Source organism: Helianthus annuus, chromosome 4, assembly GCF_002127325.2.
Source record: "Helianthus annuus cultivar XRQ/B chromosome 4, HanXRQr2.0-SUNRISE, whole genome shotgun sequence".
NCBI classification, from domain to species: domain Eukaryota; kingdom Viridiplantae; phylum Streptophyta; class Magnoliopsida; order Asterales; family Asteraceae; genus Helianthus; species Helianthus annuus.
Genome location: NC_035436.2, coordinates 200,324,664 through 200,339,676, shown reverse-complemented (window position 1 = coordinate 200,339,676; position 15,013 = coordinate 200,324,664). Strand labels below are relative to the sequence as shown.

The following is a 15,013-nucleotide window of genomic DNA, read 5'->3' as shown; positions in this document are numbered from 1 at the left end:
ATTGTACGGGTTGAGTAGATTTTATTTTATATATTAATAATGAAAAAAGTTACATTTTTAAGAACCTCATGTATTCTATGGGTTGAGCACATGTAATTTTATATACCAATCAATAAAAAGTTATATCTTATTATATCTTTATAAACCCTGTGTATTATAAGACTTTTGGACTAAACTGACAAATTGAATCAAACCACAGGACTAAAATGACATTTAACTCTTTACATTATATTAATTTATATTTAGTGTACGACTTTTGTTAATGTCAAGATAAATAATTTTGAAATCTAATAAATATTTCAAAATATTATATTATCTCCCATACGAATTGTTTAAATTTAATTTTATAATTATCTTTTAATTAATATTAATTATCTATAATCAAGTAGGAGATAAAGTGTAACACCACAAAAATAGGATTGGTAATTATGCCACATTAATAATAATGAACAGGTAAAATACCGTTAGTGGTAAAATTAGCCCGGTGAATATTTGGATTTAAACAAATAATCCTAATATTAATTAAAAAGGAGAATAAAAGCTTTGAGAAAAGTAAGTTTATAAGAAGCCCGAGTTAACGGGACTTAAAATAAAACGGGTTATAACTCCCGGAACCCACTAAATAACTAGGAATATCAACCTAGTTAGTTAAGTGTTATAAAATAATGAAGGAACTTGATGTAGTAACCTTTATAAACCTGGGTAAGGTTGAGGGACTAAAATGGTTAAAATGAGAAATGGGTTTTTATTAATTAAAACTAAAAACACCAAAACACACACCTTTGTGTGTGTTCTGATCACACAAAACACAGGAGCCAAGAAGGGCTCTCAAGCTCAAACCCTAATCAACATAATTTCATCAAATTGAAGAGGCAAATCAAGTCCAAAACAAAATCTAAGCTCAAATTAGTGATCAACTCCATGAAGGGATCATAAGGTATGCCAAATTTCATTATTTAGTTCCATCTTTAATTCTTGGTGAACATATGAAATCGAAAATTTGGCTTGCATGATTGAAGTTTGGATGAAATTAGGATGAAATCATGTCTAGGAGCAAACCCTAGCCAATAATTTGTTGAATTAGTGTTCATAGACATGAGGTCCATAACTATCCATTTATGTGTTAAATGGGTTTTGTAGAAAGATGATGAACACTAGAATTATGATTATCAATCTAGTGTTATTTGAGCTCCATGAAATAAGTCTAGGTGTTGATGTGTAAACTAGACATTTGAATTTGTGAAAAATGCTCAAAATTGGCTAAATAACTAGTCATGAAACTTGGTTAATGATTTTGCAAAATTATGCCCTTTAGGTGTTTGTTGAAATGCCTAAAAGAAAACGAGATGTTGAAATTTTGAGTAAAAACGCATATTTGAATGTTATGGTGAATTATGCGTTATATGAAATAATTAGAGTTCTAAACAAGTCGTTGATTGAACTCTATAGGCAAAGGAATTGAATCTTCAAGCGGACGAGCCGAAGTTGATGCACGCTTGAAGGAAAAGAACTAAAGGTACGTAACTTTCGGTTTCGTTGCATTATGCATAAACAATAGTCTTAAAAATGTTAATGAGATTGTAGTGTCAAATGCGAGTTTGGTATGTCATAGAAGTGACAAAGTTCACTCGACAAACCAAACGGGTCAAAATAGTTAATTAGATATGTTGGATGATAGTATTGTTTAATTAGTCATGTTTGGGGGGGGGGGGATAGTGCACGGTCCTCCCAACCGCCGGAGTGATCTCACTCCGGGAGCCGCTACCCGACCAAGCTAGCTCCGCGGTGACTTCCCCATGCCGAGTTCTTACCCTGGGCGACATATGCCACTCCCAAGACTCGAACCCGGTACCTCTGGGAAGAGGTGGGTGTCGGTGGCCAACTGGCTACCCCAGTTGGTTTTAATTAGTCATGTTTGGAATGTATATAAAGTGATGTAATTCACTAGATAAAGAAACGGGTTAAAATATTGGTTGTAATAAGTTTGGTATGTTGATAAAATGGTGAATTCCATTAGACAACCAAACGGGTGAAATAATGGTCGAAATGGTAGTGTACGAAGTGACTTAAACGTCATTCATTAAATTTGAGTTATAAAAGCGTAAATGATGGAATGTATGTGATACGCTAAGGTAGACAAGCCCGGGAATGGGTAATTATGGTTAGAAACCAATGTTAACGAATTATGCAAGTATGTAACTTGGTTCCGTTATATCATGTTTGTATATGAATATAGTTAGTTAACTTGAATTAGTCTAATTGTGAAATTGGTATAATGCCGAAATGACGAAGTTCATTAGGCATGGCATTGAGTCAAAATGTATGTTGGAATTAAGTTAGTATGATGATAAAAATTGGAGGTTTCCATTAAATCACCAAACGGGTCAAAACAAGGGTAAATTGGTAATATTAAAGTGACGTGAACGTCACTCTATAACTGAGAGTTATGAAAGCGTAAAATCATGGAATGGTAATAATACGCTGAAGTTCACGAGCTCGGGAAATGGGTATGTACACTTAGAAGTGAAAATGAATGATTAACATGTTTTGCAAAGTATAAAACAAATGGGTCGAATAAATGAAACAAGAAATTATAAACCATTCGTTTATAATTCAGGTTTCATATGCGGGAAATAGGATAAATTGATGCGTATTTTTATTACAAACGCGTAGGAAAAAGATTCACCTAAAACGAACTTGTAGATAAAAAGTTATAGCCATTTGAAGTTGGTAATTATAAAAAATTGGAGTTGGGCAGATATGCAGGTCCAGAATGCGAACCCGCTGGAAAAGGGTCTCCCCCGCGGCACGCGACGGGGAAACGTCAATTTGGCGTGACACACGGGCCGCTCGCGGCCCGCGAAAGACTTAAATGAATCTCTCGCGTGGCGCGAGAGATCAAAGTTTTAAATTTTTATTTTGTTTTCATTTATTCGATATTGGAACTTGATTATACTTATTATATGTTGTCAAAACTAACTTCTAAGTTGGTTTTGATGAATAGGTGAAGCAAGTGACATTCCGGATGGTGATCAAGCAAATAATAAGAACCGAACACATCACTTTTGAAGCTTCCGCAAGAATATGTTTTGTTTTAGTTCAAAATGGGACATGTAACTCTTGATGTCACATTATGTATGTTTTAAACTAGTAAGGATGAAAATCCTATGTACTTTAATCATGCATGAACTTTAAACTTAACGGAAAACTTTTGTAAATCCCTGTTTTTCCTAAACGAAAGGTGTATTTAGTAGTAAATTCATATGAAAATTAAGATGGGTGTTACATAAAGATGAGAAAACTAAAAAATAGATGGCTCCAATGAATGAGATGTGTTCCAAAGTTGGTTTCTTTTATTGACCCAAACCACAGGACTAAAATGAGTGGGCTTCTCCACTTCAAATCTTCAATGACTGGGCTTCTTGATTGGTAAGTGTAGTTTAATTTTGTTCTGATTGATTGATGTTTATTTTTTTTTTCATTCCACGCCATTCTCACCCGTGCTTTTTTCTTCACGCCACAATGCTGACGTGGTTGCCGCATGGCGTTTCATGCCCATTCTTCATGCTCTCCCACACTGTGTGATCTAATGTTAGTAATAATATTTGTGAGATATTATATAGATAGTGATTATCACATGTTTATGTTTATGATTGATTTGTAAAAAAAAGGTGTGTTTATATTGCTAAGGATATTAATTACTTAAGAAATAATGGATTTTAATAATCACAACTATTAGCCGATGACTGCCAACGGTTCCAACTTAAAAATAATCAGTGGTGGTCCCATTTTTTCACATGTTGTAAACCAATGGACATTTACTAAGAGAACCTTAATATCTTTTTGTCACGTTTTCCTTTTCTGTTAGTAAAGGTTCATTGGTTTATAATATGTGTAAAGGTGGGACCACCACTGGCATTTATTAAAGTTAGGACCGTTGCCGGCCAACGGCTAATATTTGAGATTATTAAAATCCATTATTCTATTAATTAAAAGAGTTAATTACACAAATGGGTCCTGTGGTTTATACATAATTTCGCTTTTGAGTACTAACTTCTTTTTTTAACAGGTTTAGGTTCTATGGTTTCAATTTTGTAACACCTTTGGGTCCTAACACAAAAATTAGTTAATTAATGACTAAAATACCCTTGCATTTTTTTAAGTTTATCAATGTAACACATTTGGGTACTAACACCTAATTTTATTTAAGTTTAAATCAATTTTAGAAAATTTATTTATTTTTATATTTTCATTATTTTATTATATCTCTTAATTAACATAAACTCTATTTTTTCATATTTTTGTTAAATTTCTTATTTAACATAAAATCTACTTGTTAAACCAGAATTTTTTTAAATAGATTTTTTAAATAAAATCTACTAGCTGTATAGTTTTATGTAAATTAAATTTTCGTTTTCAATTTTGTATTGAAATGATTGATAATAATAAATATCTTTCATGTAAAAAAATTTAAGCCTTTTTTTAACTCGTTGTTTTGTTCGTTTACATTTTACTATTTTAGAAAGATATTTAATTTACATAAAACTATATAGCTAGGTATTTTAGATAAAACTAAAAAAATTTAAGCCTTTTTTTAACTCGATTTTTTGTAAAATAGATATTTAATTTACATAAAACTATATAGCTAGTAGATTTTACTGGTGCAACTAGTAGATTTTACGTAAATTAAATATCCTTCTAAAATAGTAAAATGTAAATGAACAAAAAACGAGTTAAAATGGCTTAACTTTTTTTACATAAAAGATATTTATTATTATTATTATTATTATTATTATTATTATTATTATTATTATTATTATTATTATTATTATCAATCATATATATCCAAAATTCAAAACGAGTAAGGTTTACATTTTTTAAAACTAGTAAGAAATTTAATTTACTTAAAACTATATAGCTAGTAGATTTTATTTAAAAAAAATCTATTAAAAAAATACTGGTGTAACAAGTAGATTTTATGTTAAATAAGAAATTTAATAAAAATAAGAAAATAAAAAAAATAAATAGACTTTATGTTAATTAAGAGATATAATAAAAAAATGAAAATAAAAAAACTAAATAGATTTTGTAAAATTAATTTAAAACTTAAATAAAATTAGGTGTTAGTACCCAAATGTGTTACATTGATAAACTTAAAAAAAATGCAAGGGTATTTTAGTCATTAATTAACTAATTTTGGTGTTAGTACCCAAAGGTGTTACAAAATTGAAACCATAGAACCTTAATCTGTTAAAATAAAAAGTTAGTACTCAAAGGCGAAATTAGGTATAAACCACAGGACCCATTTGTGTAATTAACTCTAATTAAAAATAATGATATTATCAATGAATTGAATGAGAAAATGTCATATTGCATTAGATGTAATATTTTATTAGTATTAGATTAGATATCTTTATTTTCTTTTGAGTAAAATGCACGGATAGTCCCTGTGGTTTTGTAAAATAACATCTATAGTCCCCAACTTTTAGAAATTACATCGGTGCTCCCTATGGTTTGACAGTTTGTTACTCGGATAGTCCCTGGAGTGGATGTCCGTTAATTTTCTCCGTTAAGGGGGTACGGGGCACCTTCGGTGGGTGAAATCGGGGAGGGGTTTCGCCGGATCGGGGGGTGCCGCCATTGATGCGGTGGGTGAAATCGGGGAAGAGAGAGGAGGGAGGGTAGGTGGCGGCTCACCGATGAGAGGGGAAGAGAGAGAGAGGAGAGAGAAGGCAGCTGTCCAATCAGGTATTTTCTTTTTTTTTTTTTTTTTTTTTTTTTTAAAAAAACCAATTCACCTAATAGGGGAGTGGCGCCATCAAATGGGGGTGTTAGGGGAGTTTAAGAGGGGAGTTGACGTGGCACACGGGGATTGGTTTGGCGTAAGAGAGGGCACTCACCTATTAGGTGTGCACCCCCTTCACCCTAAGTCAATGTAAAATGACAAAATTACCCATTATCTTCTCCACTCAATAAAAACAAAACAACCCCACTCTAACCCCACCCACCCCACCTTCTCTCTGTTTCCCCCACATTAACCACCACCCTCCTCCCACCTACAGCCCCTTGGTATAAAAAACTAGATTCAAACAGAATTTACGTATATACACACACAAAAAGAGAAACAAAAACTAATAACCTCATTATGACCAGCAATGTTAATTTTCTCCCTTTAAACACAGAGGTTTCAAAATTAAGAAGCGTAGGTTTGGTTATTGCTGGTGCTGAAACCATACGAGCTCCGAGAGCAGATCCATATCCTCCATTAGAGCGAGCTCGGAGGGTTTTCGAAGCAGTTTTGGAGGAGAAAAGTCCGATGTTAAACCCTAGGGTTTTGGGAGCGGCCTTGAGAGATGCGGTGGTGGTTGCGGAGGAAGTGGTAGGAGCTAAGGTGGAGAAGGTGGTTGTGGTTGTTGCCGCCGCCATTATGGTAGTGAAATGTGGTGGAAGAAGGGAAACGGCGGAGCAGAGAGAGGTGGAGATATGTGTACGACAGGGTGTAGGGATGTGTTGTTCGCACGGTTTGAATTTCAGTCGGGTTCAGTGGAGTGGTAACCGGGTTCAGTGATGTGTTGTTCGCACGGTGGGGGAACGAAGAGAAAGGTGGGGGTGGGTGAGGTTGGTTTGTTTTGTTTTTTTTTTTTTAGAGTGGAGAAGATGAAGGGTAATTTTGTCATTTCACATTCACTTAACGGAGAAAACTAACGAATATCCACTCTAGGGACTATCCGAGTAACAAACTGTCAAACCATAGGGAGCACCGGTGTAATTTCCAAAAGTTGGGGACTATAGGTGTTATTTTGCAAAACCACAAGGACTATCCGTGCATTTTACTCTTTTCTTTTTATTAAATTACATCAAACACCTTTTGGTTCTCACAATACTTGCTACGGAAATTCATAAACAATCCAAACTAGATTTATACCCCTCGGTTTGCACGGGAACGCGTGTGGCGGTGGGAAATAACGGTTGTGGTGTTCGGTTTTGAAAATGGATCGTAATTAACATTGAATTGTTGTATAAGCACAGACTTTAATTGTATAAATTGTATGTTAGTATTCACTACGTGATAAATAATCACGATGACAAGTAAATGCATAAATTCTTAAGCCTATGTTGTGCCTCCGGCCCTCTTCTTTCGTTTTTTATGAAGACTAAATACGTGGTTGCGTTAAATTTTTTTTTAACTTTCGATATAAATTTTATTTAAAACGGAGTTGTGTTCGAAGTTTTGGTTAAGACGGAATTGTATTCGAAATGATGATGTGGTTAAGAATTGAGTCGGTACTGGCCAACAACATCATCGGAACCGGTATTGGTATTCGATTTTATGATTTTCGATCAATGTAAAACACGACTTTATTTTTTGAGTCACGTCATACAATTGTTGTGTATTAAAACCATTGTAAATATTACTACACCGACTCGGTTCATCATCATACCTTTATGTTGAATACAACTCTTTTTTCAAATAAATATTATTTCACAATATCGAGAAAAAATTAAATGCAACCGCGTATTACGAGTTTAATCTATACGAGTGTTGGTACCATAGGGTACCGATATTATAGCTTTCTAGACATATCATCACAAGTGTCAAGTGACTATAGCATAATGAACAAAACCAATACTAATCGAATTCCCGCCACAGTGCGTGAGTACTAGTTTAATATATAAATAAATTATCTTCAGATATGAGATCGGCTCGTTTCTATGCTTTCTTTAAATTTATTCCCGGCCCATGATGTACCTCTCTAACAACTCAACATATTTCCAAGCAAGTGATCTCTCAGGGGGTAGGGTGCCCATCACTCATCACTCACAACTTCCAATCAAGTTCTGCAATGTTATCAAACATTATTCCATCACTAGTGATGGATTTTAGTGGAAATGTCCATCACTCACCACATTCAACAATTTCCCTTACAACCCAACAATTTCCCTCACATTTTCACGCGTGATAGATTCAACGCGTTATGTAATCCACGCGTGATGGCCACGGGTGGCGGCGGTGTTCCACGCATGGTCACCAGCCACCACATGCCATCACGAATACACCCCGTCCCCCCTTACACAACCAATTCAGGCTCCTAGTCTTTCAATTCACTATTATATATCTTAAATTGTAAAGATCACTAGTTTACAAGTCGTTTGTCTATGACAATAGAGATCACCAACATTCTTTGGAAACGATCGTTCGTGACCCTCTCACCATCACCTTAACACAATGCTAAACTTGAAAGTGTATTACCCGGGAGGAAATATGTTTACGTATTCATTCATGTTATAAAAAGGGGGGAATATGTAATTGACTTTTTAAGTAGGGAATAAATGAGTTTAGCAAGGGGAAATATGTAAATGACCGTGGTGGGTTGGGTTGGAACTTACTCTACAGGTTGGAATCAGATGACTGTCATGAGTTTGACTGACCGACGACACGCAAGTACGCAACAGAAGGGTGCAAACTAACTAATGAGTCAACCAACCATATGGAGTTTGTGCAGCAGCAGCTAGTTTATGCAGAAGGTTTATACCATCTGTGAAAGCTCAGCTTGATTACTACGCAGTCATTGATCGTCAACTTGAGCGTTGTGTCAGGTTACGAACCTCATATATATATATATATAAAAGACTTGCAGATTTTGTGGCATGTGAAGTGAATTTGGTTGTGTGTAACAGGTGGAAAATCTCACGCGAGGAAGGGTTACTACTAATTCAAAGGCTGACGCAGGTTGTGTAACAGGGCTGGCTTATAAAGCATTTTTGTTGAAGTGGAAACAAACCTTAAAATTAATCGAAACAACCCAGCCAGCCATCAACAGTCTAGTTAGAGATGCAAGCATCATAATCATGTTTTTTTTTTACTTCATAAATAATAGATAAGGGCACACATAAGTAAGTAAGCTGAACAAATGTCTGGTTAAATCATCAAGATTAGATTAGATTAGATTAGAGATTGGATTAATTATTTACTACCAACCACTAGTTTTTGTTTTTGTTGTTGTTGTTGTTGTTGTTGTTGTGAAGGTCGTTGGTAAGCAGCGGATCCTTGATGAAAAGATGGGGGAAATTAAGCTTAGCTTTGGAGCCGTAACAGTTAAAAGCTTCTCGATCGTAAACCAAAGCCGCTTCCTCCGGTGACCTATAAGAGCCCAGCCATGCCCGACCATTACCATAAACATCACCAGCACGCGGCCTTGGATACCTAATTATCGCCGTGAACCACTTATCCAGAATACGACGCGTCTTAACACCCCTCCGCTTCTCCACCCCCACCTGCGACCGCCGCCTATCCACACCCATCCGCCTCTCGCCACCGGTCCGCGATGATCGCTTATCGACATCGATCCACGCCGACGTGTTGCTCACACCGATGAAATTCTTCCACGAACATTGCTCTACCTCTTCTTCTTCCTTCTTCTCCAACACTTCTTCCTTCTTCAGCTTCACTGATGCATCCTCCAGCTTCATCGCCGGAAAAAGCTTTGAGATTTCAGATACTGACGACATCGCCGCCTCTTCCGTTTCTCTTTCTTTCTTTTTCTTAGGGTTTTGAGACAGAAAAACAAAGTGATGGCAATATGGGTTGGATAGTTGGGTACCCCCGTACTCTAACCCGGTCCAATATCAGTCCGGTATTTACCCATCGGATGGATCTCTAGTATACCCTTTGTCTTTGACACATTTGTCTCTCTAGCGTCAGACGCTATCTAATTCCTGACCAGGGTCCAACGGGTCATCCACAACAATTGCTCAGCCTCAGGGGACAGAGTTTTGTCTTTGGTAGATTAAGGTTTACAATTCAGAAAGGGGTGGCGGCGCAGCTTGTTGCCCGTCTACCTTCTGTCATGATGTAACTTGCAAAGTATGAATGAAATCGAGATTGTGTTTTAAAAAAAAAGTTTTAAAAATCTTACAAAAACAATATCAATTTTAAACCACCTCTACTAGTTTAATACCCGTCCAGTGTACGGGTTACGTTGATGTATTATATTGTAACAGCATGAATTACAAAATACTATTAAAATATTCTTTTATGTAAAAGCGATCCTATGTGTATTTAAATTCATCTAAAAAATATTATTTGTCACAAAAATAATTGACATTAACTTCTCTAGGAAGAAAGTTTTAGTGGTGACACACATCCATATTTCTCTCTGTAATTTTGTGTTTTGATAAGTGTTACATATAACAAACCTCGAAAAACACCCTTAAACGCCCTAATAATACCCCGTATACACATAAACGGACCTCATTAACCTTAATTTCATTAAAAAAACAAATAAAACAAAATTCTTGGGTCACTCGTGGGCCGCGACAGGGTTATCCCTGTGGTTCGCGGGGCGCGACTGAGAGTTGCTTGTCGGACACCCCATCTCACCACGTGTCCCCTGCGTGTGAGACCTACTTGGTGATCTGCCACCCTAGCCGTAGCTAGGGTATTCCTCGCGGGGCGCGATAGAGAGAGGAAGGGGGCTTGCGGGGCACGAGCAACCCCGGGATCAGCCTATATAAGAAGCTTTTCAGCTTTAGTTTTCAATCGCTCAAATCTTCTTTCTCTCTCAGACTTCTAGTGCGAAAATTATAGGGTATTATACCCCAAAAATTATCAGACTTCTAGGCTACGATTAGCAAAGTTCGAACCGTGACTAACTTTGCTGCCGGAGCAAAAGTTCCATCGAAGTCGATGCCTTCCATTTATGTGAATCCCTTTGCTACTAAGCAAGCCTTGTATCTTTCAACGTCTCCATTTGGTTTGTACCTAATTTTATATACCCACTCTGAGTCAATAGCCTACATTCCTTCTGGTACTTCTCTAAGGCCCAAGTTTCATTTTTTTCAAAGGCTTAAATTTGTTTTTTCATTGCTTCTATCCACCTTACTCACCTACTACTTTTAGTTGACCCTTTATTTTACACATGATACAGGTGACGAAGTTTGATGATGCTATGAAGATAGAAATCATATAGGATTGGTATGGACCTAGTCTAACAAGTGAATCAATATCAAATGCTTATTATATATATATATATATATATATATATATATATATATATATATATATATATATATATATATATATATATATTTATATATATTGTTCCCATTAAGTCTAACCACCATCCAAATCGATATCCATCGTCGGATCATGCTGAGATAGCCGTTTAAACTCCCAAAAATAACCGCTCTAATGGCGGTTCAGAGAAGTTATTTACGGTTTCCTTCAGCAGGTGGTTACCTCCATTATCTCCGCAAGTAAAGGTTCCCCACGTAGCATGTAACTTCCATCCTCAGATCTATTAAGTATGCGATCACCTTAATCCTAACTCTTATTTCTTGCCCAAAGCCCTCACCTTTCTTCTTTCTTCTCGGATTCACTTCTAAATCCGTCAAATCTGAAGGGTTTTTTTCTTGCTTCTGATTGCGTTGATTGTAACCTACAACTGATCATGGTTTTGTTCCATTTTATAAATACAAATACATGAATATAAGAGAGATTATGAAGATCGTACAGTGATGTAAAGTTTGAATTTATCAGGTTGAATTGTTTGATGCTCTGCTCTTCAACTTGACGACTTTATCTGCCCTTATTTACCGTTCGGTGTTCTCTGCCAATTCGTCTGTCGACATTTCTATGGGCAATTCTACAGCTTTTATTGCTCGATTCTTTCTAATGATTTTGGCACCTGAATATTAACGTACGTTTTTGTTTCAGCAAATTTGTGAAATTTTGAATCATATTGTATCAGTTGATTTGATAGTTCGACTAAAAGTAGGTTGTTTTAGCATTTTCGGTATGAATTCTTGTCATGAGATTTTGGAGTTAACTTGCTTTGATTATTCACACTAGCATGCTTTGAGTTTTATCTAAAGTATATTACATATGAAAGAAGTATTGTTGTTTATGTTGCATCAGGAAGGCGTCTGTTTCTAGAGTTAACATCGCTCTTGGATACATAAATAATTGTGCATTCCTTCCCCATGTTGCTTTTGTTGGGTATGATTTGTCTCTGCAACTATGATTTTAGTGTTTATTGATTTCGATTTTTCACAGATAGTGGATCGAAAGCTAACGACATTCAGATTTACTTATTGTTTAGGTTAATTCATAGTATTCTTCACAATAATTTTAATTCATAGTATTGATACAACTATTTATCTAATTCATCCTTGATGGTGAATCTGATGATTTTGATTGCTATAGTGATGTTTTTAATAACAATCTTTGTGGTATGAATGCACAATAACCTTTGATGTCCCTTTCACGTTTCCACAAGCTTCCAAATCGAACGGTATTATCCCACACTATACTCTATGAAAGTTTGTTCCTTTTTAATCTTTGCTTCATTGGTTTTATCACGTTTAAACTATAATGGAGGATCATAGTTTTCTTTTTGTTTCTGTCAGTGTTGAAAATGGTAGACTAAACAAGCCAGAGCTACAAGGGCATGCCTCATATTTTACGATTTTGGATGCTAAATTACTATAATGATGTGCATGGTTTGTCATGGCATCCAATTTTGATCAAGTATTTACCAGATTACTAAACGGAAGCATGTGGGTGGCCTGGGCATAGGGGATTTACAAAGCTTGAATTAGGATTTAATCACTAAGTGGTTGTGGAGGTTCAGTACAAACCAAGATGCGCTATGGGCAAAAGTCATCTCCTCTATTCACGGGTCAGGTAATAAAGACAATTTGGCTCCTGTTAACAACCAGGCTTTGGGGTTCTAGAAGAATATTACTTCACTGCAAAAGCTTCTCGATAGGTGTGGGGGTTAAGCTGAAAGATCTGATGGAAAAAAAAGAACGAGGAATGGTACTGGAGAGACGACAAGGATGGCACCTACTCAGTCACTGAAGTGAGAAATCTGGTTGAAATAAAAAGAAATACTAAACCAGAGGATAAATGTTCAGATAGAACAAATGGTTGCCACCTAAAATAAATATTTCCTGATGGCGAGCCATGATGGGGAAAATCCCTTCGGGATTGATTCGGAGAGCCATTAACATCCAAGACGGGCTCTGTAGTAGCCGTGGTTTGGTGGACGAAGGTCCAAACCACATCCTGTTGAATGCATGTGGGTTGCTGCCATCTGGTGGAATGTTTGTGCCTAGATAAAGCTCCATTTCCCATTGAAGCGGTTGACAAGACAAAAGGCTCTTAAGGCTTGGAAAAGAGTGGTGGCGATTGTGATTTTCTCAACAATGTGGAGAATCTGGAAGTTTAGAAATGAAAAGATTTTTGAGAACAAGCAGTACTCGGTCTTGGACATGGTGGAAAGCATAAAAGAAGACTCCTTCGCCTGGATAAAACATCGGTCGAACTCACGGATCTCGACTGGATTAGATGGAGAGACTTCAATATTAGAGACATTATTTTGTAATTCTATGCTTCCTCTGTACTTGGGACCTCCGGCCTCTAGCTGGCCCCGTTTTTGGCTTTTATTAAAGGTGCCTGTTTGTTCAATAAAAGAATATTACATTGTTTCCTTTTTGTCCTCCAAGCCTTTAAATTTGAGTGTGGTGTTAAAAACTTAAAATGCGAGTTTTTTTATTGGTACAATTTTGAGACAAATTTATTCAAGTTAGAAGTACGGGATCATAAGGCCCAAGAAAGAGCTTGAATTATATCTCTTAACACTTGGCTCAGTTAGTCATGTACTTATAAGATTAGATCTATAGTTGAGATAGGAATGAGTGCACCTTTGTGTGTGTGTGTGTATATATACACATATCTAACTGTGATCAATGTCTCTATAACCAAAACTATCATACCATGTATTTAGTAATCGATGATGTATACACTTATGGGTTCTCAGAATGAGGTAGTGCTTCTACAAGACAGTTTAGCTTTGCCTAAATAGTCATATTTCCGGTCTAAATTTGTTTCAAGGATGAATTATAGAGTTAATGATTTTCCACACAACCATGCACATTTCAACCTCATGGTTCAACATCGATTTATGATGCATTTGGTTAGTATTTTAAACATCATTCTATACTCGGTTTATTATACCTCATCTCTAAGCTTTTGGCTTGATCATTGTTGTCTACATTAATGTGTTAAGTGTGAAGAAGATTTAGCTTGGACTATATGTGAGCACTTGGTTGAAGTAATTAAAGCCCCTACTTTATTTGCTACTCATTTTCGAGCTTGAAAATAGTTAAAATTTAAGTGGGATAATGTCACAATTGCAACTAATATTTGTAGTTATGTTGTTACAATTGAAGTAGATGCATCTTTATCATCCACAAGTACACATATTTAAAAGCTTAGTGTACAAGAAGAGAAGGGCATGGTACAACCTGAAGAGGATGCCCCTTCGTTGGTAATTCCACATCATCTACAAGTCCACATTGCAGCTTACTCACACTTATGATTCAGAAGTTTGGTGCAAATAGAAATACTGGGTCCTCGAGACCATCTGTTGACCATTATCAAATCGCGTATAATCTCTTTACAAATCGCTTCTCAATATTTACCTATGTATTAACTTAATTATCAGTTTTACTTTCTATCATGTTCAGGTTGTAAACCGTTATGTTAGCTTTCCTTTTATAAATTAAAGAACGGTATTTTTGTTTGTCAAGTTGTTTAATTTTGTGTACGCTTAATATAGGTTAGCTTTGTTTGTCACGTTCATTTAATTTTGTTTCTTTGTGTTTATAGGTTTATATTCATGTTGTTAATTAATATCTATTATATTTACGCCACACGTCCACCGGACGGGTATTAAACTAGTTGTATTATGGTTTTCATGAAATTACATGTTATGTGTGACATTCAAAATTCGTGATGAAATAAATTCATTTTCAAACAACTATATTGAAGGGAAAAAAGATGAACAATTATGAAGAATATAGTAGGGAATAATCGTAGGTAGTTTTTTTATTCGTAAAGAATATCTTATTTTGTATCATGTGTTTTTAAATTCTAGCAATGATGTGTTTTTTTATTATTGTATTTTTATTACGTAGTGGATACCCGACCTGAACCGTCGAACCGAAT

At 35.6% G+C, this 15,013-nt stretch overlaps 1 protein-coding gene and 1 long non-coding RNA gene across 2 annotated transcripts; one reads left to right on the top strand and one right to left on the bottom strand.

Annotated features, from left to right (window-relative positions):
• The first annotated feature begins 796 nt into the window (after positions 1–796).
• LOC110935267 lies at positions 797–3,218 on the top strand. Its single transcript, XR_002588997.1, has 3 exons — positions 797–937; positions 1,450–1,516; positions 3,005–3,218. It is a non-coding gene; the product is annotated as an uncharacterized LOC110935267 (long non-coding RNA).
• Positions 3,219–8,982: 5,764 nt separating this feature from the next.
• On the bottom strand, positions 8,983–9,510 carry LOC110934170 (ethylene-responsive transcription factor ERF054). Its single transcript, XM_022177358.1, has one exon. The coding sequence runs from the start codon at positions 9,508–9,510 to the stop codon at positions 8,983–8,985; it is 528 nt and encodes a 175-aa protein (XP_022033050.1).
• Positions 9,511–15,013: the final 5,503 nt, after the last annotated feature.